Source organism: Oncorhynchus tshawytscha, unplaced genomic scaffold (genome assembly GCF_018296145.1).
Source record: "Oncorhynchus tshawytscha isolate Ot180627B unplaced genomic scaffold, Otsh_v2.0 Un_contig_5516_pilon_pilon, whole genome shotgun sequence".
Lineage (NCBI taxonomy): Eukaryota > Metazoa > Chordata > Actinopteri > Salmoniformes > Salmonidae > Oncorhynchus > Oncorhynchus tshawytscha.
The window spans coordinates 54,698-81,925 of NW_024609316.1; the positions used below are offsets into that span (position 1 = coordinate 54,698).

A 27,228-nucleotide genomic window follows, 5' to 3' on the forward strand; every position below is an offset into this window, starting at 1 on the left:
CAGGTTCTGTAATGTTAAAGGTTCTGTCCCCCCAGGGTCAGTGATGTTAAAGGTTCTGTCCCCCCCCAGGGTCAGTGATGTTAAAGGTTCTGTCCCCCCCTCCCCCAGGGTCAGTGATGTTAAAGGTTCTGTCCCCCAGGGTCTGTAATGTTAAATGTTCTGTCCCCCAGGGTCTGTAATGTTAAAGGTTCTGTCCCCCCCCAGGGTCAGTGATGTTAAAGGTTCTGTCCCCCCCCCAGGGTCTGTAATGTTAAAGGTTCTGTCCCCCCCAGGGTCTGTAATGTTAAAGGTTCTGTCCCCCCCCAGGGTCAGTGATGTTAAAGGTTCTGTCCCCCCCCCAGGGTCAGTGATGTTAAAGGTTCTGTCCCCCCAGGGTCTGTAATGTTAAAGGTTCTGTCCCCCTCCAGGGTCTGTAATGTTAAAGGTTCTGTCCCCCAGGGTCTGTAATGTTAAAGGTTCTGTCCCCCTCCCCCAGGGTCAGTGATGTTAAAGGTTCTGTCCCCCTCCCCCAGGGTCAGTGATGTTAAAGGTTCTGTCCCCCTCCCCCAGGGTCAGTGATGTTAAAGGTTCTGTCCCCTCCCCCCAGGGTCTGTAATGTTAAAGGTTCTGTCCCCCAGGGTCTGTAATGTTAAAGGTTCTGTTCCCCCCAGGGTCAGTTATGTTAAAGGTTCTGTCCCCCCCAGGGTCTGTAATGTTAAAGGTTCTGTCCCCCCCAGGGTCTGTAATGTTAAAGGTTCTGTCCCCCCCAGGGTATGTAATGTTAAAGGTTCTGTCCCCCCAGGGTCTGTAATGTTAAAGGTTCTGTCCCCCCAGGGTCTGTAATGTTAAAGGTTCTGTCCCCCCTCCAGGGTCTGTAATGTTAAAGGTTCCCCCAGGGTCTGTAATGTTAAAGGTTCTGTCCCCCCCCCCCAGGGTCAGTGATGTTAAAGGTTCTGTCCCCCAGGGTCAGTGATGTTAAAGGTTCTGTCCCCCCCCCCCCCAGGGTCAGTGATGTTAAAGGTTCTGTCCCCCCCCCCAGGGTCTGTAATGTTAAAGGTTCTGTTCCCCCCAGGGTATGTTATGTTAAAGGTTCTGTCCCCCAGGGTCTGTAATGTTAAAGGTTCTGTCCCCCAGGGTCTGTAATGTTAAAGGTTCTGTCCCCCCCAGGGTCAGTGATGTTAAAGGTTCTGTCCCCCCAGGGTCTGTAATGTTAAAGGTTCTGTCCCCCCAGGGTCAGTGATGTTAAAGGTTCTGTCCCCCCTCCCCCCAGGGTCAGTGATGTTAAAGGTTCTGTCCCCCCTCCCCCAGGGTCAGTGATGTTAAAGGTTCTGTCCCCTCCCCCAGGGTCTGTAATGTTAAAGGTTCTGTCCCCCAGGGTCTGTAATGTTAAAGGTTCTGTCCCCCCAGGGTCTGTAATGTTAAAGGTTCTGTCCCCCCCAGGGTCTGTAATGTTAAAGGTTCTGTCCCCCCCCAGGGTCAGTGATATTAAAGGTTCTGTCCCCCCCCCCAGGGTCAGTGATATTAAAGGTTCTGTCCCCCCCAGGGTCTGTAATATTAAAGGTTCTGTCCCCCCCCCCATGGTCTGTAATGTTAAAGGTTCTGCCCCCAGGGTCTGTAATGTTAAAGGTTTTGTCCCCCCAGGGTCTGTAATGTTAAAGGTTCTGTCCCCCCAGGGTCAGTAATGTTAAAGGTTCTGTCCCCCTCCAGGGTCAGTGATGTCAAAGGTTCCGCCCCCAGGCTCAGTAATGTTAAAGGTTCTAGCCCCCCAGGGTCAGTAATGTTAAAGGTTCTGTCCCCCCCCAGGGTCAGTAATGTTAAAGGTTCTGTCCCCCCCAGGGTCAGTGATGTCAAAGGTTCCGCCCCCCAGGGTCAGTAATGTTAAAGGTTCTGTCCCCCCAGGGCCAGTAATGTTAAAGGTTCTGTCCCCCCATCCCCCAGGGTATGTTATTTTAAAGGTTCTGTCCCCCCAGGGTCTGTAATGTTAAATGTTCTGTCCCCCCAGGTTCTGTAATGTTAAAGGTTCTGTCCCCCAGGGTCAGTGATATTAAAGGTTCTGTCCCCCAGGGTCAGTGATGTTAAAGGTTCTGTCCCCCCCAGGGTCTGTAATATTAAAGGTTCTGTCCCCCCCCAGGGTCAGTAATGTTAAAGGTTCTGTCCCCCCCCCAGGGTCAGTAATGTTAAAGGTTCTTGTCCCCCATGGTCAGTAATGTTAAAGGTTCTGTCCCCCCATCCCCCAGGGTCAGTAATGTTAAAGGTTCTGTCCCCCCAGGGTCAGTGATGTTAAAGGTTCTGTCCCCCTCCAGGGTCAGTGATGTTAAAGGATCTGTCCCCCAGGGTCAGTGATGTTAAAGGTTCTGCCCCCCAGGGTCAGTAATATTAAAGGTTCTGCCCCCTCCAGGGTCAGTGATGTTAAAGGTCCTGCCCCCCACCCTCCAGGGTCAGTGATGTTAAAGGTTCTGTCCCCCCAGGGTCTGTAATGTTAAATGTTCTGTCCCCCCCCCAGGGTTCTGTAATGTTAAAGGTTCTGTCCCCCCAGGGTCAGTGATATTAAAGGTTCTGTCCCCCCCAGGGTCTGTAATGTTAAATGTTCTGTCCCCCCCAGGTCTGTAATGTTAAAGGTTCTGTCCCCCCCCCCAGGGTCAGTGATGTTAAAGGTTCTGTCCCCCCCAGGGTCAGTAATGTTAAAGGTTCTGTCCCCCCCAGGGTCTGTAATGTTAAAGGTTCTGTCCCCCCCCCCAGGGTCAGTAATGTTAAAGGTTCTGTCCCCCAGGGTCAGTGATGTTAAAGGTTCTGTCCCCCCTCCCCCAGGGTCAGTGATGTTAAAGGTTCTGTCCCCCCCTCCCCCAGGGTCAGTGATGTTAAAGGTTCTGTCCCCCCCCAGGGTCTGTAATGTTAAAGGTTCTGTCCCCCCAGGGTCTGTAATGTTAAAGGTTCTGTTCCCCCAGGGTATGTTATGTTAAAGGTTCTGTCCCCCCCCAGGGTCTGTAATGTTAAAGGTTCTGTTCCCCCCAGGGTCTGTAATGTTAAAGGTTCTGTTCCCAGGGTATGTTATGTTAAAGGTTCTGTCCCCCCAGGGTCTGTAATGTTAAATGTTCTGTCCCCCCAGGTTCTGTAATGTTAAAGGTTCTGTCCCCCCAGGGTCAGTGATATTAAAGGTTCTGTCCCCCAGGGTCAGTGATATTAAAGGTTCTGTCCCCCCAGGGTCTGTAATGTTAAAGGTTCTGTCCCCCATGGTCTGTAATGTTAAAGGTTCTGTCCCCCAGGGTCTGTAATGTTAAAGGTTTTGTCCCCCCCAGGGTCTGTAATGTTAAAGGTTCTCCCCCCCCAGGGTCAGTAATGTTAAAGGTTCTGTCCCCCCTCCAGGGTCAGTGATCTCAAAGGTTCCCCCCCCAGGCTCAGTAATGTTAAAGGTTCTGCCCCCCAGGGTCAGTAATGTTAAAGGTTCTGCCCCCCCCCAGGGTCAGTAATGTTAAAGGTTCTGTCCCCCCTCCAGGGTCAGTGATGTCAAAGGTTCCTGTCCCCCCAGGGTCAGTAATGTTAAAGGTTCTGTCCCCCCCAGGGCCAGTAATGTTAAAGGTTCTGTCCCCCCATCCCCCAGGGTCAGTAATGTTAAAGGTTCTGTCCCCCCCAGGGTCAGTAATGTTAAAGGTTCTGTCCCCCCAGGGTCAGTAATGTTAAAGGTTCTTGTCCCCCCCATGGTCAGTAATGTTAAAGGTTCTGTCCCCCATCCCCCAGGGTCAGTAATGTTAAAGGTTCTGTCCCCCCCCAGGGTCAGTGATGTTAAAGGTTCTGTCCCCCCTCCAGGGTCAGTGATGTTAAAGGGATCTGTCCCCCAGGGTCAGTGATGTTAAAGGTTCTGCCCCCCCAGGGTCAGTAATATTAAAGGTTCTGCCCCCCCCAGGGTCAGTAATGTTAAAGGTTCTGCCCCCCCCCCCAGGGTCAGTGATGTTAAAGGTTCTGTCCCCCCGGTCTGTAATGTTAAAGGTTCTGTCCCCCCCCAGGGTCTGTAATGTTAAAGGTTCTGTCCCCCCCCCCCCAGGGTCAGTGATGTTAAAGGTTCTGTCCCCCCCCCCAGGGTCAGTGATGTTAAAGGTTCTGTCCCCCTCCCCCAGGGTCAGTGATGTTAAAGGTTCTGTCCCCCAGGGTCAGTGATGTTAAAGGTTCTGTCCCCCAGGGTCTGTAATGTTAAAGGTTCTGTCCCCCCAGGGTCAGTGATGTTAAAGGTTCTGCCCCCCTTCCCTCCAGGGTCAGTGATGTTAAAGGTTCTGTCCCCCAGGGTCAGTAATGTTAAAGGTTCTGTCCCCCAGGGTCAGTGATGTTAAAGGTTCTGTCCCCCCAGGGTCAGTGATGTTAAAGGTTCTAGTCCCCCCAGGGTCAGTAATGTTAAAGGTTCTGCCCCCCCCTCCAGGGTCAGTGATGTCAAAGGTTCCGCCCCCCCAGGGTCAGTAATGTTAAAGGTTCTCCCCCCCAGGGTCAGTAATGTTAAAGGTTCTGTCCCCCCCCACCCCCCAGGGTCAGTAATGTTAAAGGTTCTGTCCCCCCAGGGTCAGTAATGTTAAAGGTTCTGTCCCCCCATCCCCCAGGGTCAGTAATGTTAAAGGTTTCTGTCCCCCCCAGGGTCAGTGATGTTAAAGGTTCTGTCCCCCCAGGGTCAGTGATGTTAAAGGTTCTGCCCCCTTCCCTCCAGGGTCAGTGATGTTAAAGGTTCTGTCCCCCCCCCCAGGGTCAGTAATGTTAAAGGTTCTGTCCCCCCCCCCAGGGTCAGTGATGTTAAAGGTTCTGTCCCCCCAGGGTCAGTGATGTTAAAGGTTCTCCCCCCCCCCAGGGTCAGTAATGTTAAAGGTTCTGTCCCCCCCCAGGGTCAGTGATGTTAAAGGTTCTGCCCCCAGGGTCAGTAATGTTAAAGGTTCTGTCCCCCCCCAGGGTCAGTAATGTTAAAGGTTCTGTCCCCCCAGGGTCAGTAATGTTAAAGGTTCTGTCCCCCCCATCCCCCAGGGTCAGTAATGTTAAAGGTTTCTGTCCCCCCCCAGGGTCAGTGATGTTAAAGGTTCTGTCCCCCCCCCAGGGTCAGTGATGTTAAAGGTTCTGTCCCCCCAGGGTCTGTAATGTTAAAGGTTCTGTCCCCCCCCCCCAGGGTCTGTAATGTTAAAGGTTCTGTCCCCCCAGGGTCAGTGATGTTAAAGGTTCTGTCCCCCCCCCCCAGGGTCAGTGATGTTAAAGGTTCTGTCCCCCCAGGGTCAGTGATGTTAAAGGTTCTGCCCCCCAGGGTCAGTAATGTTAAAGGTTCTGCCCCCAGGGTCAGTAATGTTAAAGGTTCTGCCCCCCCCCTCCAGGGTCAGTGATGTCAAAGGTTCTGCCCCCCCAGGGTCAGTAATGTTAAAGGTTCTCCCCCCCAGGGTCAGTAATGTTAAAGGTTCCCCCATCCCCCAGGGCCAGTAATGTTAAAGGTTCTGTCCCCCCAGGGTCAGTAATGTTCAAGGTTCTGTCCCCCCCAGGGTCAGTAATGTTAAAGGTTCTGTCCCCCCATGGTCAGTAATGTTAAAGGTTCTGTCCCCCCATCCCCCAGGGTCAGTAATGTTAAAGGTTCTGCCCCCCCCCCCCAGGGTCAGTGATGTTAAAGGTTCTGTCCCCCTCCAGGGTCAGTGATGTTAAAGGTTCTGTCCCCCTCCCCCCAGGGTCTGTAATGTTAAAGGTTCTGTCCCCCCCCCAGGGTCTGTAATGTTAAAGGTTCTGTTCCCCCCAGGGTCTGTAATGTTAAAGGTTCTGTCCCCCTCCCCCCAGGGTCAGTGATGTTAAAGGTTCTGTCCCCCCCCCCCAGGGTCAGTGATGTTAAAGGTTCTGTCCCCCCCCCCCAGGGTCTGTAATGTTAAAGGTTCTGTCCCCCCAGGGTCTGTAATGTTAAAGGTTCTGTCCCCCCCCCCAGGGTCAGTGATGTTAAAGGTTCTGTCCTCCCCCAGGTCTGTAATATTAAAGGGTCTGTCCCCCATGGTCTGTAATGTTAAAGGTTTCTGTTCCCCCCAGGGTCTGTAATGTTAAAGGTTCTGCCCCCCTCCAGGGTCTGTAATGTTAAAGGTTCTGTCCCCCCCCAGGGTCTGTAATGTTAAAGGTTCTGTCCCCCCCTCCCCCAGGGTCAGTGATGTTAAAGGTTCTGTCCCCCTCCCCCAGGGTCAGTGATGTTAAAGGTTCTGTCCCCCTCCCCCAGGGTCAGTGATGTTAAAGGTTCTGTCCCCTCCCCCAGGGTCTGTAATGTTAAAGGTTCTGTCCCCCCAGGGTCTGTAATGTTAAAGGTTCTGTTCCCCCCCAGGGTATGTTATGTTAAAGGTTCTGTCCCCCCAGGGTCTGTAATGTTAAATGTTCTGTCCCCCAGGTTCTGTAATGTTAAAGGTTCTGTCCCCCCAGGGTCAGTGATATTAAAGGTTCTGTCCCCCCAGGGTCAGTGATATTAAAGGTTCTGTCCCCCCAGGGTCTGTAATATTAAAGGTTCTGGCCCCCCATGGTCTGTAATGTTAAAGGTTTCTGTCCCCCCAGGGTCTGTAATGTTAAAGGTTTTGTTCCCCCCCAGGGTCTGTAATGTTAAAGGTTCTGTCCCCCCAGGGTCAGTAATGTTAAAGGTTCTGTCCCCCTCCAGGGTCAGTGATGTCAAAGGTTCCCCCCCAGGCTCAGTAATGTTAAAGGTTCTAGCCCCCCAGGGTCAGTAATGTTAAAGGTTCTGCCCCCAGGGTCAGTAATGTTAAAGGTTCTGCCCCCCCTCCAGGGTCAGTGATGTCAAAGGTTCCGGCCCCCAGGGTCAGTAATGTTAAAGGTTCTGCCCCCCCAGGGTCAGTAATGTTAAAGGTTCTGTCCCCCCATCCCCCCAGGGTCAGTAATGTTAAAGGTTCTGTCCCCCAGGGTCAGTAATGTTCAAGGTTCTGTCCCCCCAGGGTCAGTAATGTTAAAGGTTCTTGTCCCCCATGGTCAGTAATGTTAAAGGTTCTGTCCCCCCATCCCCCAGGGTCAGTAATGTTAAAGGTTCTGTCCCCCCAGGGTCAGTGATGTTAAAGGTTCTGTCCCCCTCCAGGGTCAGTGATGTTAAAGGATCTGTCCCCCCCCCCAGGGTCAGTGATGTTAAAGGTTCTGCCCCCAGGGTCAGTAATATTAAAGGTTCTGCCCCCCTCCAGGGTCAGTGATGTTAAAGGTCCTGCCCCCCACCCTCCAGGGTCAGTGATGTTAAAGGTTCTGTCCCCCCAGGGTCTGTAATGTTAAAGGTTCTGTCCCCCCCCCAGGGTCTGTAATGTTAAAGGTTCTGTCCCCCCCCCCCCAGGGTCAGTGATGTTAAAGGTTCTGTCCCCCTCCCCCAGGGTCAGTGATGTTAAAGGTTCTGTCCCCCCCCCCCCAGGGTCTGTAATGTTAAAGGTTCTGTCCCCCAGGGTCTGTAATGTTAAAGGTTCTGTTCCCCCCAGGGTCTGTAATGTTAAAGGTTCTGTCCCCCCCCCCAGGGTCAGTGATGTTAAAGGTTCTGTCCCCCCCTCCCCCAGGGTCAGTGATGTTAAAGGTTCTGTCCCCCCCCCCAGGGTCTGTAATGTTAAAGGTTCTGTTCCCCCCAGGGTCTGTAATGTTAAAGGTTCTGTCCCCCCCCCCAGGGTCAGTGATATTAAAGGTTCTGTCCTCCCCCAAGGTCTGTAATATTAAAGGGTTCTGTCCCCCCCCAGGTCTGTAATGTTAAAGGTTTCTGTTCCCCCCAGGGTCTGTAATGTTAAAGGTTCTGCCCCCCTCCAGGGTCTGTAATGTTAAAGGTTCTGTCCCCCAGGGTCTGTAATGTTAAAGGTTCTGTCCCCCAGGGTCAGTGATGTTAAAGGTTCTGTCCCCCTCCCCCAGGGTCAGTGATGTTAAAGGTTCTGTCCCCCCAGGGTCAGTAATGTCAAAGGTTCCCCCCCCCCAGGGTCAGTAATGTTAAAGGTTCTGTCCCCCCAGGGTCAGTAATGTTAAAGGTTCTGTCCCCCATCCCCCCAGGGTCAGTAATGTTAAAGGTTCTGTCCCCCAGGGTCAGTAATGTTAAAGGTTCTGTCACCCCCAGGGTCAGTAATGTTAAAGGTTCTTGTCCCCCCATGGTCAGTAATGTTAAAGGTTCTGTCCCCCCCCATCCCCCAGGGTCAGTAATGTTAAAGGTTCTGTCCCCCCAGGGTCAGTGATGTTAAAGGTTCTGTCCCCCTCCAGGGTCAGTGATGTTAAAGGATCTGTCCCCCAGGGTCAGTGATGTTAAAGGTTCTGCCCCCCCCAGGGTCAGTAATATTAAAGGTTCTGTCCCCCCCCCCCCAGGGTCAGTAATGTTAAAGGTTCTGTCCCCCCCCCCCAGGGTCAGTGATGTTAAAGGTTCTGTCCCCCCAGGGTCTGTAATGTTAAAGGTTCTGTCCCCCCCCAGGGTCTGTAATGTTAAAGGTTCTGTCCCCCTCCCCCAGGGTCAGTGATGTTAAAGGTTCTGTCCCCCTCCCCCAGGGTCAGTGATGTTAAAGGTTCTGTCCCCCTCCCCCAGGGTCAGTGATGTTAAAGGTTCTGTCCCCCCAGGGTCAGTGATGTTAAAGGTTCTGTCCCCCCCCAGGGTCTGTAATGTTAAAGGTTCTGCCCCCCCAGGGTCAGTGATGTTAAAGGTTCTGCCCCCCCTTCCCTCCAGGGTCAGTGATGTTAAAGGTTCTGTCCCCCAGGGTCAGTAATGTTAAAGGTTCTGTCCCCCCAGGGTCAGTGATGTTAAAGGTTCTGTCCCCCCAGGGTCAGTGATGTTAAAGGTTCTAGCCCCCAGGGTCAGTAATGTTAAAGGTTCTGCCCCCTCCAGGGTCAGTGATGTCAAAGGTTCCGCCCCCAGGGTCAGTAATGTTAAAGGTTCTGTCCCCCCAGGGTCAGTAATGTTAAAGGTTCTGTCCCCCCACCCCCCAGGGTCAGTAATGTTAAAGGTTCTGTCCCCCAGGGTCAGTAATGTTAAAGGTTCTGTCCCCCCATCCCCCAGGGTCAGTAATGTTAAAGTTTCTGTCCCCCAGGGTCAGTGATGTTAAAGGTTCTGCCCCCCCCCCAGGGTCAGTGATGTTAAAGGTTCTGCCCCCCTTCCCTCCAGGGTCAGTGATGTTAAAGGTTCTGTCCCCCCAGGGTCAGTAATGTTAAAGGTTCTGTCCCCCCAGGGTCAGTGATGTTAAAGGTTCTGTCCCCCCAGGGTCAGTGATGTTAAAGGTTCTGCCCCCCAGGGTCAGTAATGTTAAAGGTTCTGCCCCCTCCAGGGTCAGTGATGTTAAAGGTTCCGTCCCCCCAGGGTCAGTAATGTTAAAGGTTCTGTCCCCCCCCCCCAGGGTCAGTAATGTTAAAGGTTCTGTCCCCCCCCCCCAGGGTCAGTAATGTTAAAGGTTCTGTCCCCCCCATCCCCCCAGGGTCAGTAATGTTAAAGTTTCTGTCCCCCAGGGTCAGTGATGTTAAAGGTTCTGTCCCCCCTCCAGGGTCAGTGATGTTAAAGGATCTGTCCCCCCCCCCAGGGTCTGTAATGTTAAAGGTTCTGTCCCCCCAGGGTCTGTAATGTTAAAGGTTCTGTCCCCCTCCCCCAGGGTCAGTGATGTTAAAGGTTCTGTCCCCCTCCCCCAGGGTCAGTGATGTTAAAGGTTCTGTCCCCCAGGGTCAGTGATGTTAAAGGTTCTGTCCCCCCCCCCCCAGGGTCAGTAATGTTAAAGGTTCTGCCCCCAGGGTCAGTAATGTTAAAGGTTCTGTCCCCCTCCAGGGTCAGTGATGTCAAAGGTTCCGCCCCCAGGGTCAGTAATGTTAAAGGTTCTGTCCCCCCATCCCCCCAGGGTCAGTAATGTTAAAGGTTCTGTCCCCCCAGGGTCAGTAATGTTCAAGGTTCTGTCACCCCCCCAGGGTCAGTAATGTTAAAGGTTCTGTCCCCCCCATGGTCAGTAATGTTAAAGGTTCTGTCCCCCCATCCCCCAGGGTCAGTAATGTTAAAGGTTCTGTCCCCCCAGGGTCAGTGATGTTAAAGGTTCTGTCCCCCCCAGGGTCAGTGATGTTAAAGGTTCTGTCCCCCCTCCCCCAGGGTCTGTAATGTTAAAGGTTCTGTCCCCCCAGGGTCTGTAATGTTAAAGGTTCTGTTCCCCCCAGGGTCTGTAATGTTAAAGGTTCTGTCCCCCTCCCCCAGGGTCAGTGATGTTAAAGGTTCTGTCCCCCCAGGGTCAGTGATGTTAAAGGTTCTGTCCCCCCCCCCCCAGGGTCTGTAATGTTAAAGGTTCTGTTCCCCCCAGGGTCTGTAATGTTAAAGGTTCTGCCCCCCCAGGGTCAGTGATATTAAAGGTTCTGTCCCCCAGGTCTGTAATATTAAAGGTTCTGTCCCCCCCCATGGTCTGTAATGTTAAAGGTTTCTGTCCCCCCAGGGTCTGTAATGTTAAAGGTTCTGTTCCCCCTCCAGGGTCTGTAATGTTAAAGGTTCTGTCCCCCCAGGGTCTGTAATGTTAAAGGTTCTGTCCCCCCTCCCCCCAGGGTCAGTGATGTTAAAGGTTCTGTCCCCCCTCCCCCAGGGTCAGTGATGTTAAAGGTTCTGTCCCCCTCCCCCAGGGTCAGTGATGTTAAAGGTTCTGTCCCCCTCCCCCAGGGTCTGTAATGTTAAAGGTTCTGTCCCCCCAGGGTCTGTAATGTTAAAGGTTCTGTTCCCCCAGGGTATGTTATGTTAAAGGTTCTGTCCCCCAGGGTCTGTAATGTTAAATGTTCTGTCCCCCCAGGTTCTGTAATGTTAAAGGTTCTGTCCCCCCCCAGGGTCAGTGATATTAAAGGTTCTGTCCCCCAGGGTCAGTGATATTAAAGGTTCTGTCCCCCCCCCCAGGGTCTGTAATATTAAAGGTTCTGTCCCCCCCCCCATGGTCTGTAATGTTAAAGGGTCCCCCCCAGGGTCTGTAATGTTAAAGGTTTTGTTCCCCCCCCAGGGTCTGTAATGTTAAAGGTTCTGTCCCCCCAGGGGCAGTAATGTTAAAGGTTCTGTCCCCCTCCAGGGTCAGTGATGTCAAAGGTTCCGCCCCCAGGCTCAGTAATGTTAAAGGTTCTGCCCCCCAGGGTCAGTAATGTTAAAGGTTCTGTCCCCCCCCAGGGTCAGTAATGTTAAAGGTTCTGTCCCCCCTCCAGGGTCAGTGATGTTAAAGGTTCTGTCCCCCCCCAGGGTCAGTAATGTTAAAGGTTCTGCCCCCTCCAGGGTCAGTAATGTTAAAGGTTCTGTCCCCCCCCATCCCCCCAGGGTCAGTAATGTTAAAGGTTCTGTCCCCCCAGGGTCAGTAATGTTCAAGGTTCTGTCACCCCCAGGGTCAGTAATGTTAAAGGTTCTTGTCCCCCATGGTCAGTAATGTTAAAGGTTCTGTCCCCCCATCCCCCCAGGGTCAGTAATGTTAAAGGTTCTGTCCTCCCCCAGGGTCAGTGATGTTAAAGGTTCTGTCCCCCTCCAGGGTCAGTGATGTTAAAGGATCTGTCCCCCCAGGGTCAGTGATGTTAAAGGTTCTGTCCCCCCCAGGGTCAGTAATATTAAAGGTTCTGTCCCCCCTCCAGGGTCAGTGATGTTAAAGGTCCTGCCCCCCCACCCTCCAGGGTCAGTGATGTTAAAGGTTCTGTCCCCCCGGTCTGTAATGTTAAAGGTTCTGTCCCCCCAGGGTCTGTAATGTTAAAGGTTCTGTCCCCCCCCTCCCCCAGGGTCAGTGATGTTAAAGGTTCTGTCCCCCTCCCCCCAGGGTCAGTGATGTTAAAGGTTCTGTCCCCCTCCCCCAGGGTCTGTAATGTTAAAGGTTCTGTCCCCCCAGGGTCTGTAATGTTAAAGGTTCTGTCCCCCCCCAGGGTCTGTAATGTTAAAGGTTCTGTCCCCCCTCCCCCCAGGGTCAGTGATGTTAAAGGTTCTGTCCCCCTCCCCCAGGGTCAGTGATGTTAAAGGTTCTGTCCCCCTCCCCCAGGGTCTGTAATGTTAAAGGTTCTGTCCCCCCAGGGTCTGTAATGTTAAAGGTTCTGCCCCCCAGGGTCAGTGATATTAAAGGTTCTGTCCTCCCCCAAGGTCTGTAATATTAAAGGTTCTGTCCCCCCATGGTCTGTAATGTTAAAGGTTTGTCCCCCCCCCCCAGGGTCTGTAATGTTAAAGGTTCTGCCCCCTCCAGGGTCTGTAATGTTAAAGGTTCTGTCCCCCCCCCAGGGTCTGTAATGTTAAAGGTTCTGTCCCCCTCCCCCAGGGTCAGTGATGTTAAAGGTTCTGTCCCCCCTCCCCCAGGGTCAGTGATGTCAAAGGTTCCGGCCCCCCAGGGTCAGTAATGTTAAAGGTTCTGCCCCCCAGGGTCAGTAATGTTAAAGGTTCTGTCCCCCCCCCCCCCAGGGTCAGTAATGTTAAAGGTTCTGTCTGTCCCCCCCCCCCAGGGTCAGTAATGTTAAAGGTTCCGTCCCCCAGGGTCAGTAATGTTAAAGGTTCCCCCAGGGTCAGTAATGTTAAAGGTTCTTGTCCCCCATGGTCAGTAATGTTAAAGGTTCTGTCCCCCCATCCCCCAGGGTCAGTAATGTTAAAGGTTCTGTCCCCCAGGGTCAGTGATGTTAAAGGTTCTGTCCCCCCTCCAGGGTCAGTGATGTTAAAGGATCTGTCCCCCAGGGTCAGTGATGTTAAAGGTTCTGCCCCCCAGGGTCAGTAATATTAAAGGTTCTGCCCCCTCCAGGGTCAGTGATGTTAAAGGTCCTGCCCCCACCCTCCAGGGTCAGTGATGTTAAAGGTTCTGTCCCCCCCCCCCAGGGTCTGTAATGTTAAATGTTCTGTCCCCCCCCAGGTTCTGTAATGTTAAATGTTCTGTCCCCCCAGGTTCTGTAATGTTAAAGGTTCTGTCCCCCCCCAGGGTCTGTAATGTTAAAGGTTCTGTCCCCCCAGGGTCAGTGATATTAAAGGTTCTGTCCCCCCCAGGGTCTGTAATGTTAAATGTTCTGTCCCCCCAGGTTCTGTAATGTTAAAGGTTCTGTCCCCCCCCCAGGGTCAGTGATATTAAAGGTTCTGTCCCCCCCCAGGGTCAGTGATATTAAAGGTTCTGTCCCCCCCCCCAGGGTCTGTAATGTTAAAGGTTCTGTCCCCCCCCCCTCCAGGGTCTGTAATGTTAAAGGTTCTGTCCCCCCAGGGTCTGTAATGTTAAAGGTTCTGTCCCCCCTCCCCCAGGGTCAGTGATGTTAAAGGTTCTGTCCCCCTCCCCCAGGGTCAGTGATGTTAAAGGTTCTGTCCCCCCCCCCCCAGGGTCTGTAATGTTAAAGGTTCTGTCCCCCCAGGGTCTGTAATGTTAAAGGTTCTGTTCCCCCCAGGGTATGTTATGTTAAAGGTTCTGTCCCCCCAGGGTCTGTAATGTTAAAGGTTTCTGTCCCCCCAGGGTCTGTAATGTTAAAGGTTCTGTTCCCCCCCAGGGTATGTTATGTTAAAGGTTCTGTCCCCCCAGGGTCTGTAATGTTAAATGTTCTGTCCCCCCAGGTTCTGTAATGTTAAAGGTTCTGTCCCCCCAGGGTCAGTGATATTAAAGGTTCTGTCCCCCCCAGGGTCAGTGATATTAAAGGTTCTGTCCCCCAGGGTCTGTAATATTAAAGGTTCTGTCCCCCCCATGGTCTGTAATGTTAAAGGTTTCTGTCGCCCCCAGGGTCTGTAATGTTAAAGGTTTTGTCCCCCCCAGGGTCTGTAATGTTAAAGGTTCTGTCCCCCCCAGGGTCAGTAATGTTAAAGGTTCTGTCCCCCTCCAGGGTCAGTGATGTCAAAGGTTCCGTTCCCCCCCCAGGCTCAGTAATGTTAAAGGTTCTAGCCCCCCAGGGTCAGTAATGTTAAAGGTTCTGTCCCCCCCCCCAGGGTCAGTAATGTTAAAGGTTCTGTCCCCCCCCCTCCAGGGTCAGTGATGTCAAAGGTTCCGCCCCCAGGGTCAGTAATGTTAAAGGTTCTGTCCCCCCAGGGTCAGTAATGTTAAAGGTTCTGTCCCCCCCCAGGGTCAGTAATGTTAAAGGTTCTTGTCCCCCATGGTCAGTAATGTTAAAGGTTCTGTCCCCCCATCCCCCAGGGTCAGTAATGTTAAAGGTTCTGTCCCCCCCAGGGTCAGTGATGTTAAAGGTTCTGTCCCCCTCCAGGGTCAGTGATGTTAAAGGATCTGTCCCCCAGGGTCAGTGATGTTAAAGGTTCTGCCCCCCAGGGTCAGTAATATTAAAGGTTCTGCCCCCCCTCCAGGGTCAGTGATGTTAAAGGTCCTGCCCCCCCCCTCCAGGGTCAGTGATGTTAAAGGTTCTGTCCCCCCAGGGTCTGTAATGTTAAATGTTCTGTCCCCCCCAGGTTCTGTAATGTTAAAGGTTCTGTCCCCCTCCCCCAGGGTCAGTGATGTTAAAGGTTCTGTCCCCCCTCCCCCCAGGGTCAGTGATGTTAAAGTTTCTGTCCCCCCCCCTCCCCCCCAGGGTCAGTGATGTTAAAGGTTCTGTCCCCCCCCTCCCCCAGGGTCTGTAATGTTAAAGGTTCTGTCCCCCCAGGGTCTGTAATGTTAAAGGTTCTGTTCCCCCCAGGGTATGTTATGTTAAAGGTTCTGTCCCCCCAGGGTCTGTAATGTTAAAGGTTTCTTCCCCCCAGGGTCTGTAATGTTAAAGGTTCTGTTCCCCCAGGGTATGTTATGTTAAAGGTTCTGTCCCCCCCCAGGGTCAGTGATATTAAAGGTTCTGTCCCCCAGGGTCAGTGATATTAAAGGTTCTGTCCCCCCAGGGTCTGTAATATTAAAGGTTCTGTCCCCCCCATGGTCTGTAATGTTAAAGGTTTGTTCGCCCCCAGGGTCTGTAATGTTAAAGGTTTTGTTCCCCCCCCAGGGTCTGTAATGTTAAAGGTTCTGTCCCCCCAGGGTCAGTAATGTTAAAGGTTCTGTCCCCCTCCAGGGTCAGTGATGTTAAAGGTTCCCCCCCCCCAGGCTCAGTAATGTTAAAGGTTCTAGCCCCCCAGGGTCAGTAATGTTAAGGTTCTGTCCCCCCAGGGTCAGTAATGTTAAAGGTTCTGTCCCCCCCCAGGGTCAGTAATGTTAAAGGTTCTGTCCCCCCAGGGTCAGTAATGTTAAAGGTTCTGTCCCCCCATCCCCCAGGGTCAGTAATGTTAAAGGTTCTGTCCCCCCAGGGTCAGTAATGTTCAAGGTTCTGTCACCCCCAGGGTCAGTAATGTTAAAGGTTCTGTCCCCCCATGGTCAGTAATGTTAAAGGTTCTGTCCCCCCCCATCCCCCAGGGTCAGTAATGTTAAAGGTTCTGCCCCCCCCCCAGGGTCAGTGATGTTAAAGGTTCTGCCCCCCCCCTCCAGGGTCAGTGATGTTAAAGGATCTCCCCCCAGGGTCAGTGATGTTAAAGGTTCTGTCCCCCCCCCCCCAGGGTCAGTAATATTAAAGGTTCTGTCCCCCCTCCAGGGTCAGTGATGTTAAAGGTCCTGTCCCCCCCCCACCCTCCAGGGTCAGTGATGTTAAAGGTTCTGTCCCCCCTCCCAGGGTCAGTGATATTAAAGGTTCTGTCCCCCCCCCAGGGTCAGTGATATTAAAGGTTCTGTCCCCCCAGGGTCTGTAATTTTAAAGGTTCTGTCCCCCCATGGTCTGTAATGTTAAAGGTTTCGTTCCCCCCAGGGTCTGTAATGTTAAAGGTTTTGTTTCCCCCAGGGTCTGTAATGTTAAAGGTTTCGTTCCCCCCAGGGTCAGTGATATTAAAGGTTCTGTCCCCCCCTGAGAAATGCTGCAGTTTTTTGGACATGGCTTTGTTTTGTACTACTAGACCTTAAAACACACACAGTGAGGACTTTTTTAGAAGTGAGGTGTGTGTGTCTCTCGGTCCTCTGTGTCTGTCTGTGTGTTACCTCAGGTAGAATCTCCCCCCTCTCCAGCAGGTCTTGTAGGTAACGTCCTCTCTCACTATGAGACTGTAGTTCAGAACACAGGATGTCACCAGGAGACAGACGACGCAGCCCGAACCTCTCCTCCATCCTCTCACACTGCACAGCCTTCCCTGAGCCCGGCCCACCTGGAGGACAGAGGGGGGGTAGGGAGTTAAAGAGAGAGAGAGAGAGAGAGAGAGAGGGAGGGTAGGGAGAGAGAGGGAGGGTAGGGAGAGAGAGGGAGGGTGGGGAGAGAGAGGGGGGTAATGAGAGAGAAGAGGAGAGAGAGGGGGTAGGGAGAGAGGAGAGAGAGGTGGAGAGAGAGAGTTGGGTAATGAGAGAGAAGAGGAGAGAGAGGGGGTAGGGAGGAGAGAGAGAGAGAGAGGTGGGTAGGGAGAGAGAAGAGGAGAGAGAGGGGGTAGGAAGAGAGAGAGGTGGGTAGGGAGAGAGAGGTGGGTAATGAGAGAGAAGAGGAGAGAGAGGGGGTAGGGAGAGAGAGAGGTGGGTAGGGAGAGAGAGGTGGGTAGGGAGAGAGAGGGGGGTAGGGAGAGAGAGGAGGAGAGATGGAGAGAGAGAGGGGTAGGGAGAGAGAGAGAGGTGGGTAGGGAGAGAGAGGTGGGTAGGGAGAGAGAGGAGGAGAGAGAGGGGGTAGGGAGAGAGAAAGGTGGGTAGGGAGAGAGAGAGAGAGAGGAGAGGGGTAGGCGGAGAGAGAGAGGGGGTGGGGAGAGAGAGAGAGGCGGGATAGGGAGAGAGAGAGAGGGGGTAGGGAGAGAGAGAGAGAGGGGGTTAGGGAGAGAGAGAGAGAGGGGGTTAGGGAGAGAGAGGGGGTTAGAGGAGGGGGAGAGGGGGGGGGTAGGGAGAGAGAGAGAGGGGGTAGGGAGAGAGAGAGATGGGTAATGAGAGAGAAGAGGAGAGAGAGGGGGTAGGGAGAGAGAAAGGTGGGTAGGGAGAGAAAGAAGGAGGGGTAGGGACAGAGAGAGGGGATAGGGAGGGAGATGAGGAGAGAGAAGGAGGGGTAGGGACAGAGAGAGGGGGTAGAGAGAGAGAGAGGAGGTAGGGACAAAGAGGAGGAGAGATGGAGGGGTAGGTACAGAGAGGAGGAGAGATGGAGAGAGAGAAGGAGGGGTAGGGAGAGAAAGGAGGAGAGATGGAGAGAGAGAAGGAGAGAGAGAGAGGGAGGGGTAGGGAGAGAGAGAGAGGGGGTAGGGAGAGAGAGGGGGGTAGGGAGAGAGAGAGGGGGTAGGGAGAGAGAGAGAGGGGGTAGGGAGAGAGAGAGGGGGTAGGGAGAGAGAGAGGGGGTAGGGGAGAGAGAGGGGGTAGGGAGAGAGAGAGAGGTGGGTAGGGAGAGAGAGAGAGGTGGGTAGGGAGAGAGAGAGGTGGGTAGGGAGAGAGAGAGGTGGGTAGGGAGAGAGAGAGAGGTGGGTAGGGAGAGAGAGAGAGGTGGGTAGGGAGAGAGAGAGGTGGGTAGGGAGAGAGAGAGAGGTGGGTAATGAGAGAGAAGAGGAATGAGAGAGAAGAGGAGAGAGAGGGGGTAGGGAGAGAGAAAGGTGGGTAGGGAGAGAAAGAATGAGGGGTAGGGACAGAGAGAGGGGATAGGGAGGGAGATGAGGAGAGAGAAGGAGGGGTAGGGACAGAGAGAGGGGGTAGAGAGAGAGAGGGGGTAGGGACAAAGAGGAGGAGAGATGGAGGGGTAGGGACAGAGAGGAGGAGAGATGGAGAGAGAGAAGGAGGGGTAGGGAGAGAAAGGAGGAGAGATGGAGAGAGAGAAGGAGGGGTAGGGAGAGAAAGGAGGAGAGATGGACGGGAGGGTAGGGAGAGGTAGAGATTCAGAGAGCATATACTGTAATGCAGAGGTGGATATTTATTTTTTAATTTAAATGTTTTAATTGAACCTTTATTTAACTAGGCAGGTCAGTTAAGAACAAATTCTTATTTACAACGACGGCCTAGGAACAGTGGGCTAACTGCCTTGTTCAGGGGAACAGTGGGCTAACTGCCTTGTTCAGGGGAACAGTGGGTTAACTGCCTTGTTCAGGGGAACAGTGGGTTAACTGCCTTGTTCAGGGGAACAGTGGGTTAACTGCCTTGTTCAAGGGAACAGTGGGTTGCCTTAACTGCCTTGTTCAAGGGTAGAACAACATATTTTTACCTTCTCAGCTCGGGGATTTGATCTAGCAACCCAACGCTCTAACCACTAGGCTACCTTCCTCTAACCACTAGGCTACCTGCCTCTAACCACTAGGCTAGCTGCCTCCAACCACTAGGCTAGCTGCCTCCAACCACTAGGCTAGCTGCCTCCAACCACTAGGTTACCTACCTTCTCTAACCACGAGGCTACCTAACTCTAACCACAAGGCTACCTGCCTCCTCTAACCACTAGGTTACCTGCCTTTAACCACTAGACTACCTGCTTCTTCTAACCACTAGACTACCTGCCTCCTCTAACCACTAGGCTACCTGCCTCCTCTAACCACTAGGCTACCTGCCTCCTCTAACCACTAGGCTACCTGCCTCCTCTAACCACTAGGCTACCTGCCTCCTCTAACCACTAGGCTACCTGCCTCCTCTAACCACTAGGCTACCTGCCTCCTCTAACCACTAGGCTACCTGCCTCCTCTAACCACTAGGCTACCTGCCTCCTCTAACCACTAGGCTACCTGCCTCCTCTAACCACTAGGCTACCTCCCTCCTCTAACCACTAGGCTACCTGCCTCCTCTAACCACTAGGCTACCTGCCTCCTCTAACCACTAGGCTACCTGCCTCCTCTAACCACTAGGCTACCTGGCTCCTCTAACCACTAGGCTACCTGGCTCCTCTAACCACTAGGCTACCTGCCTCCTCTAACCACTAGGCTACCTGCCTCCTCTAACCACTAGACTACCTGCCTCCTCTAACCACTAGGCTACCTGCCTCCTCTAACCACTAGGCTACCTGCCTCCTCTAACCACTAGGCTACCTGCCTCCTCTAACCACTAGGCTACCTGCCTCCTCTAACCACTAGGCTACCTGCCTCCTCTAACCACTAGGCTACCTGCCTCCTCTAACCACTAGGCTACCTGCCTCCTCTAACCACTAGACTACCTGCCTCCTCTAACCACTAGGCTACCTGCCTCCTCTAACCACTAGGCTACCTGCCTCCTCTAACCACTAGGCTACCTGCCTCCTCTAACCACTAGGCTACCTGCCTCCTCTAACCACTAGGCTACCTGCCTCCTCTAACCACTAGACTACCTGCCTCTAACCACTAGACTACCTGCCTCTAACCACAAGGCTACGTGTCGACCCACCTGTGTGTGTACACTATCTGTGTGTGGTGTAATGATGCATTGATGGCGGCCCAGAGCAAGGTTATCACAGATACACAGTACCAGTCAAAAGCTTGGACACTTACCCATTCAAGGGTTTTCTTCATTTTAAATATTTTCTACATTGTAGAATAACAAAACTATGAAATAACACATATGGAATCATGTAGTAACCACGGGAGAATACCAAGAGTGTGCAAAGCTTGCATCAAAGCAAAGGGTGGCTACTTTGAAGAATCTCAAATATAAAATACATGTTGATTTGTTTAACACTTTTTTACCACATGATTCCATATGTGTTATTTCAAAGTGTTGATGTCTTCACTGTTATTCTACAGTGTAAAAATAAAGAAACGTTTTTGAATGAGTAGGTGTGTCCATACTTTTGACTGGTACTGTACATCAGTTGTTATCATCCAACCCTTATAGCACTGATCAGAACCTTGTTGGGCCAACGGTTTCTGCATTATGATGCATTAACATGACACTACAACATTCTATTACAGCCATGTTAGAACCCCATTAACATGACACTACAACATTCTATATCAGCCATGTTAGAACCCCATTAACATGACACTACAACATTCTATATCAGCCATGTTAGAACCCCATTAACATGACACTACAACATTCTATAGCAGCCATGTTAGAACCCCATTAACATGACACTACAACATTCTATAACAGCCATGTTAGAACCCCATTAACACAACACTACAACATTCTATAACAGCCATGTTAGAACCCCATTAACATGACACTACAACATTCTATAGCAGCCATGTTAGAACCCCATTAACATGACACTACAACATTCTATAACAGTCATGTTAGAACCCCATTAACATGACACTACAACATTCTATAACAGCCATGTTAGAACCCCATTAACATGACACTACAACATTCTATAACCCCATTAACACGACACTACAACATTCTATAACCCCATTAACATGACACTACAACATTCTATAACCCCATTAACATGACACTACAACATTCTATAACAGCCATGTTAGAACCCCATTAACATGACACTACAACATTCTATAACAGCCATGTTAGAACCCCATTAACATGACACTACAACATTCTATAACCCCATTAACATGACACTACAACATTCTATAACCCCATTAACATGACACTACAACATTCTATAACAGCCATGTTAGAACCCCATTAACACAACACTACAACATTCTATAACAGCCATGTTAGAACCCCATTAACATGACACTACAACATTCTGTAGCAGCCATGTTAGAACCCCATTAACATGACACTACAACATTCTATAGCAGCCATGTTAGAACCCCATTAACATGACACTACAACATTCTATAACAGCCATGTTAGAACCCCATTAACATGACACTACAACATTCTATAACAGCCATGTTAGAACCCCATTAACATGACACTACAACATTCTATTACAGCCATGTTAGAACCCCATTAACATGACACTACAACATTCTATATCAGCCATGTTAGAACCCCATTAACATGACACTACAACATTCTATATCAGCCATGTTAGAACCCTATTAACATTACATGGGGAATGATGATATGTTACTGAATGTCTAGAATTGGAACAATATTCAACATTCTAAAAGTTGGCCTAATTCTCTAAATTAGTTCCCATGTTGGTCCCATGTTTCATGAGCTGAAATAAAAGATCCCAGAAATGTTACATACGCACAAAAAGCTTATCTCTCTCAAATTTTGAGCAGTTTTTTTTTTTTTACATCCCTGTCAATGAGCATATCAAGAAGCTGATTAAACAGCATGATCATTACACAGTTATGGGGGTCTTGTGCTGGGGACAATAAAAGGCCACTCTAAAATGTGAAATACAATGCCACAATTGTCTCAAGTTCTCTTTTTTTTGTGAATTTCCTCCCTTTTCTCCCCAATTTCGTGGTATCCGATTGTTAGTAGCTACTATCTTTTCTCATCGCTACAACTCCCGTACCGGCTCGGGAGAGACGAAGGTTGAAAGTCATACGTCCTCCGATACCCAACCCAACCAAACCGCACTGCTTCTTAACACAGCGCCATCCAACCCGGAAGCCAGCTGCACCAATGTGTCGGAGGAAACACCGTGCACCTGGCGACCTTGGTTAGCGCGCACTGCACCCGGCCCGCCACAGGAGTCGCTGGTGCGCGATGCAGTGCCGTAGACCACTGCGCCACCCGGGAGGCCCCCAGTTGTCTCAAGTTTTAAGGGAAAGTGCAATTGGCATCTGACTGCAGGAATGTCCACTAGAGCTGTTGCCAGATAATTAAATGTTAGTTTATGTACCATAAGCCGCCTCCAACATCGTTTTAGAGAACGTGGCAGTACGTCCAACCGGCCTCACAACCGCAGACCACATGTATGGCGTGGAGTATATAGGGCTCTGGCCCTGTTATATTGTTGTCCAGTATATAGGGCTCTGGCCCTGTTATATTGTTGTCCAGTATATAGGGCTCTGACCCTGTTATATTGTTGTCCAGTATATAGGGCTCTGACCCTGTTATATTGTTGTCCAGTATATAGGGCTCTGACCCTGTTATATTGTTGTCCAGTATATAGGGCTCTGACCCTGTTATATTGTTGTCCAGTATATAGGGCTCTGACCCTGCCTGTCACAATGAGCCGTACTCAATTCTGAGCACATACTGTACTTTGTCATACTGTGTATTTCTGCTAGCTTGTCCCCTTTAATCTCTGCAGCATATGGTACTGCAAGCCTTGGGGAGCGAAAGAGGGAGGGAGGGGTGCTGGCTTTCAGCCGAGAGGAAACAAATATGACAGGCTAGGAGTCTTCTCTGTAGCCTGTCAGAATCTGTACTGTCTGTCTGTCCCGGCCCGTCCGTCCGTCTCCAGTACCTTCTAGTTCAGGTGTAGTTGCCTGTCTAGTTCAGGTGTAGTTGCCTGTCTAATTCAGGTGTAGTTGCCTGTCTAATTCAGGTGTAGTTGTCTGTCTAGTCCAGGTGTAGTTGTCTGTCTAGTCCAGTTGTAGTTGCCTGTCTAGTCCAGGTGTAGTTGTCTGTCTAGTCCAGGTGTAGTTGTCTGTCTAGTCCAGGTGTAGTTGTCTGTCTAGTCCAGGTGTAGTTGTCTGTCTAGTCCAGGTGTAGTTGTCTGTCTAGTCCAGGTGTAGTTGCCTGTCTAGTTCAGGTGTAGTTGTCTGTCTAGTTCAGGTGTAGTTGTCTGTCTAGTTCAGGTGTAGTTGCCTGTCTAGTTCAGGTGTAGTTGCCTGTCTAGTTCAGGTGTAGTTGCCTGTCTAGTTCAGGTGTAGTTGCCTGTCTAGTTCAGGTGTAGTTGTCTGTCTAGTTCAGGTGTAGTTGTCTGTCTAGTTCAGGTGTAGTTGCCTGTCTAGTTCAGGTGTAGTTGCCTGTCTAGTTCAGGTGTAGTTGCCTGTCTAGTTCAGGTGTAGTTGCCTGTCTAGTTCAGGTGTAGTTGCCTGTCTAGTTCAGGTGTAGTTGTCTGTCTAGTTCAGGTGTAGTTGTCTGTCTAGTTCAGGTGTAGTTGCTTGTCTAGTTCAGGTGTAGTTGCCTGTGTAGTTGCATGTCTAGTTCAGGTGTAGTTGCCTGTCTAGTTCAGGTGTAGTTGCCTGTCTAGTTCAGGTGTAGTTGCCTGTCTAGTTCAGGTGTAGTTGCCTGTCTAGTTCAGGTGTAGTTGTCTGTCTAGTTCAGGTGTAGTTGTCTGTCTAGTTCAGGTGTAGTTGCCTGTCTAGTTCAGGTGTAGTTGCCTCTATAGTTCAGGTGTAGTTGTCTGTCTAGTTCAGGTGTAGTTGTCTGTCTAGTTCAGGTGTAGTTGCCTGTCTAGTTCAGGTGTAGTTGCCTGTCTAGTTCAGGTGTAGTTGCCTGTCTAGTTCAGGTGTAGTTGCCTCTATAGTTCAGGTGTAGTTTTCTGTCTAGTTCAGGTGTAGTTGTCTGTCTAGTTCAGGTGTAGTTGCCTGTCTAGTTCAGGTGTAGTTGCCTGTCTAGTTCAGGTGTAGTTGTCTGTCTAGTTCAGGTGTAGTGTCCTGTCTAGTTCAGGTGTAGTTGCCTGTCTAGTTCAGGTGTAGTTGTCTGTCTAGTTCAGGTGTAGTTGCCTGTCTAGTTCAGGTGTAGTTGCCTCTATAGTTCAGGTGTGGTTGTCTGTCTAGTTCAGGTGTGGTTGCCTGTCTAGTTCAGGTGTAGTTGTCTGTCTAGTTCAGGTGTAGTTGCCTGTCTAGTTCAGGTGTAGTTGCCTGTCTAGTTCAGGTGTAGTTGCCTGTCTAGTTCAGGTGTAGTTGCCTGTCTAGTTCAGGTGTAGTTGCCTGTCTAGTTCAGGTGTAGTTGCCTGTCTAGTTCAGGTGTAGTTGCCTGTCTAGTTCAGGTGTAGTTGCCTGTCTAGTTCAGGTGTAGTTGTCTGTCTAGTTCAGGTGTAGTTGCCTGTCTAGTTCAGGTGTAGTTGCCTCTATAGTTCAGGTGTGGTTGTCTGTCTAGTTCAGGTGTGGTTGCCTGTCTAGTTCAGGTGTAGTTGTCTGTCTAGTTCAGGTGTAGTTGCCTGTCTAGTTCAGGTGTAGTTGCCTGTCTAGTTCAGGTGTAGTTGCCTGTCTAGTTCAGGTGTAGTTGCCTGTCTAGTTCAGGTGTAGTTGCCTGTCTAGTTCAGGTGTAGTTGCCTGTCTAGTTCAGGTGTAGTTGCCTGTCTAGTTCAGGTGTAGTTGTCTGTCTAGTTCAGGTGTAGTTGCCTGTCTAGTTCAGGTGTAGTTGCCTAGCTAGTTCAGGTGTAGTTGCCTGTCTAGTTCAGGTGTAGTTGCCTGTCTAGTTCAGGTGTAGTTGCCTGTCTAGTTCAGGTGTAGTTGTCTGTCTAGTTCAGGTGTAGTTGCCTAATTCCCAGTGAGGCTGATGCGGAGGCAAACTGCTGTGACAACCAGCTCTCACAGTCTCACGTCAGAATTAGACGTTCCTACTCGGTTTTTCTAACGTCAAATTTTAAAAGGTGTTTAAACATCAAATGTAAAAAGTATTTAAGGTTTTAAGTTCAGGCATTAACGCTGAATAAATAAATGACTTTATATCACTGGATTCGAACATGTTCACTGTTGCCCTTTGTGGCTGCTTTCCACTTAATCTGCCGACGTCCTCATGGATGTACGTCGAATACTGACTTGTATCACGAGTGACCTGGCTGGCTGTGAAGCCCTCTAGAGGTAGGGAGAGAGCAACTCTAGCTGAATAATGTAAGATTTTCTCTCTCGTTCCCTCTCGTTCTCTCTCTCCCTCCAGTTCTCTCTCTCGTTCTCTCTCTCGTTTTCTCCCTCTCCTTCTTTCTCCCTCTCCTTCTTTCTCCCTCTCCTTCTTTCTCCCTCTCCTTCTTTCTCCCTCTCCTTCTTTCTCCCTCTCCTTCTTTCTCTCCCTCGTTCTTTCTCTCCCTCGTTCTTTCTCCCTCGTTCTTTCTCCCTCGTTCTTTCTCCCTCGTTCTTTCTCCCTCGTTCTTTCTCCCTCGTTCTTTCTCCCTCTCGCTCTCTCTCATGCCACTCAACCTGATCGGCTTAAGTGAAGTAGGTCTCCTGCTGTGTAAAATAGGAGAGAGTAAATCGGTCTACGTCATCCCTGGACTAAATGTCTTGTCATAAATTGTTATAATCAACGTTCAAGTACAGGACGCCTGTGAGTTGCTATTTGTTATAAAACTGCTACAGTACTTTAATTAGGTGCTCACAATGTGCTACTCTATAATAACTACAATTAACATTAAATGTAATGAATTCTAGGTAATTTAAAAGCTTTTCTAGTAGTTCTATAGATGTGTAATAATGAGACTCTACTCTCTCTTTCAGGACAGTTCCATATTCTATAGTTCTAAGGTTCCATATTCCATAGTTCTAAGGTTCCATATTCTATAGTTCTAGGGTTCCACATTCTATAGTTCTAAGGTTCCACATTCTATAGTTCTAAGGTTCCATATTCTATAGTTCTTAGGTTTCATATTCCAACATGTTCCTACTCATCCATAGAACATGAGCCAGTCAACACCAGCTGCTAGTTGAACATAACAGAACAGAAGACAGGCAATGTGGTGTTGCGCTCTCTCTCTGTGTGTGTGTGTGTGTGTGTGTGTGTGTGTGTGTGTGTGTGTGTGTGTGTGTGAGAGAGGCAGAACAGTGGAAAAAATAACAGAATTGGTCTGACTGTAAACGCAGCCATAGAAAGCTATCCTAGAGAAAAGCCAAGATGACAGATGGATAGAATTATATAGAAAAGAGAGAGAAGACAACGAGAAAGATAGGTGAGGGAGGGAAGGGAAGGAGAGAAAGAATTAGCAGCAAGACTTGTTACCACAAGAAAAGGGCAACCAGTGAAGTACAAACACCATTGTAAATACAACCCATATTTATGTTAATTTATTTTCCCTTTTGTACTTTAACCATTTGCACATCTTTACAACACTGTATAAAGACATATGACATTTGAAATGTCTTTATTCTTTTGGAACTTCTGTGAGTGCAACGTTTACTGTTAATTCTTTAGTGTTCATTTCACTTTTGTTGATTATCTATTTCACTTGTTTTGGCAATGTAAACATATGTTTGCCTTGCCAATAAAGGCCCTTAAATTGAATTTGAGTGAGAGAGAGTGAGGTATGCTATGCATCGACTACAGCTCAGCATTCAACACCATAGTACCCTCCAAACTCGTCATCAAGCTCGAGACCCTGGGTCTCGACCCCGCCCTGTGCAACTGGGTCTTGGACTTCCTGACGGGCCGCCCCCAGGTGGTGAGGGTAGGTAACAACATCTCCACCTCGCTGATCCTCAACACTGGGGCCCCACAAGGGTGCGTTCTGAGCCCTCCCCTGTACTCCCTGTTCACCCACGACTGCGTGGCCACGCACGCCTCCAACTCAATCATCAAGTTTGCGGACGACACTACAGTGGTAGGCTTGATTACCAATAACGACGAGACGGCCTACAGGGAGGAGGTGAGGGCCCTCGGAGTGTGGTGTCAGGAAAATAACCTCACACTCATCGTCAACAAAACTAAGGAGATGATTGTGGACTTCAGGAAACAGCAGAGGGAGCACCCCCCTATCCACATCGATGGGACAGTAATGGAGAGGGTAGCAAGTTTTAAGTTCCTTGGCGTACACATCACAGACAAACTGAATTGGTCCACCCACACAGACACCGTCGTGAAGAAGGCGCAGCAGCGCCTCTTCAACCCCCTGAAATTCGGCTTGTCACCAAAAACACTCAAACTTCTACAGATGCACAATCGAGAGCATCACCGCCTGGTACGGCAACTGCTCCCCCCACAACCGTAAGGCTCTCCAGAGAGTAGTGAGGTCTGCACAACGCATCACCGGGGGCAAACTACTTGCCCTCCAGGACACCTACACCACCCGATGCTACAGGAAGGCCATAAAGATCATCAAGGACATCAACCACCCGAGCCACTGCCTGTTCACCCCGCTGTCATCCAGAAGGCGAGGTCAGTACAGGTGCATCAAAGCTGGGACCGAGAGACTGAAAAACAGCTTCTATCTCAAGGCCATCAGACTGTTAAACAGCCACCACTAACATTGAGTGGCTGCTGCCAACACACTGACTCAACTCCAGCCACTTTAATAATGGGAATTGATGGAAATTGATGTAAAATATATCACTAGCCACTTTAAACAATGCTACTTAATATAATGTTTACATACCCTATATGACTCTCATACGTATATACTGTACTCTATACCATTTACTGCATCCTTATGTAATACATGTATCACTAGCCACTTTAACTATGCCACTTGGTTTACATACTCATCTCATATGTATATACTGTACTCGATACCATCTACTGTATCTTGCCTATGCCGTTCTGTACCATCACTCATTCATATATCTTTATGTACATATTCTTTATCCCTTTACACTTGTGTGTATAAGGTAGTAGTTGTGGAATTGTTAGTTAGATTACTTGTTGGTTATTACTGCATTGTCAGAACTAGAAGCACAAGCATTTCGCTACACTCGCACTAACATCTGCTAACCATGTGTATGTGACAAATAACATTTGATTTGATTTGAGATAATTAACAACAATGACAAATGGTTTGATGAAGAATGCAAAAACCTAA

General features: G+C 50.2%; 1 protein-coding gene across 1 annotated transcript in view; it reads right to left on the minus strand.

Moving 5' to 3' along the window:
• The window catches only part of LOC121844590 (adenylate kinase isoenzyme 1-like), a gene marked incomplete at its 5' end in the record, with an annotated part of 97,289 nt that overhangs the window by 15,549 nt on the left and 54,512 nt on the right, over positions 1-27,228 (minus strand). Inside the window, 1 exon segment of the mRNA XM_042314854.1 lies at positions 15,807-15,970. Within this exon segment, the coding sequence (XP_042170788.1) occupies positions 15,807-15,970 (164 nt within the window).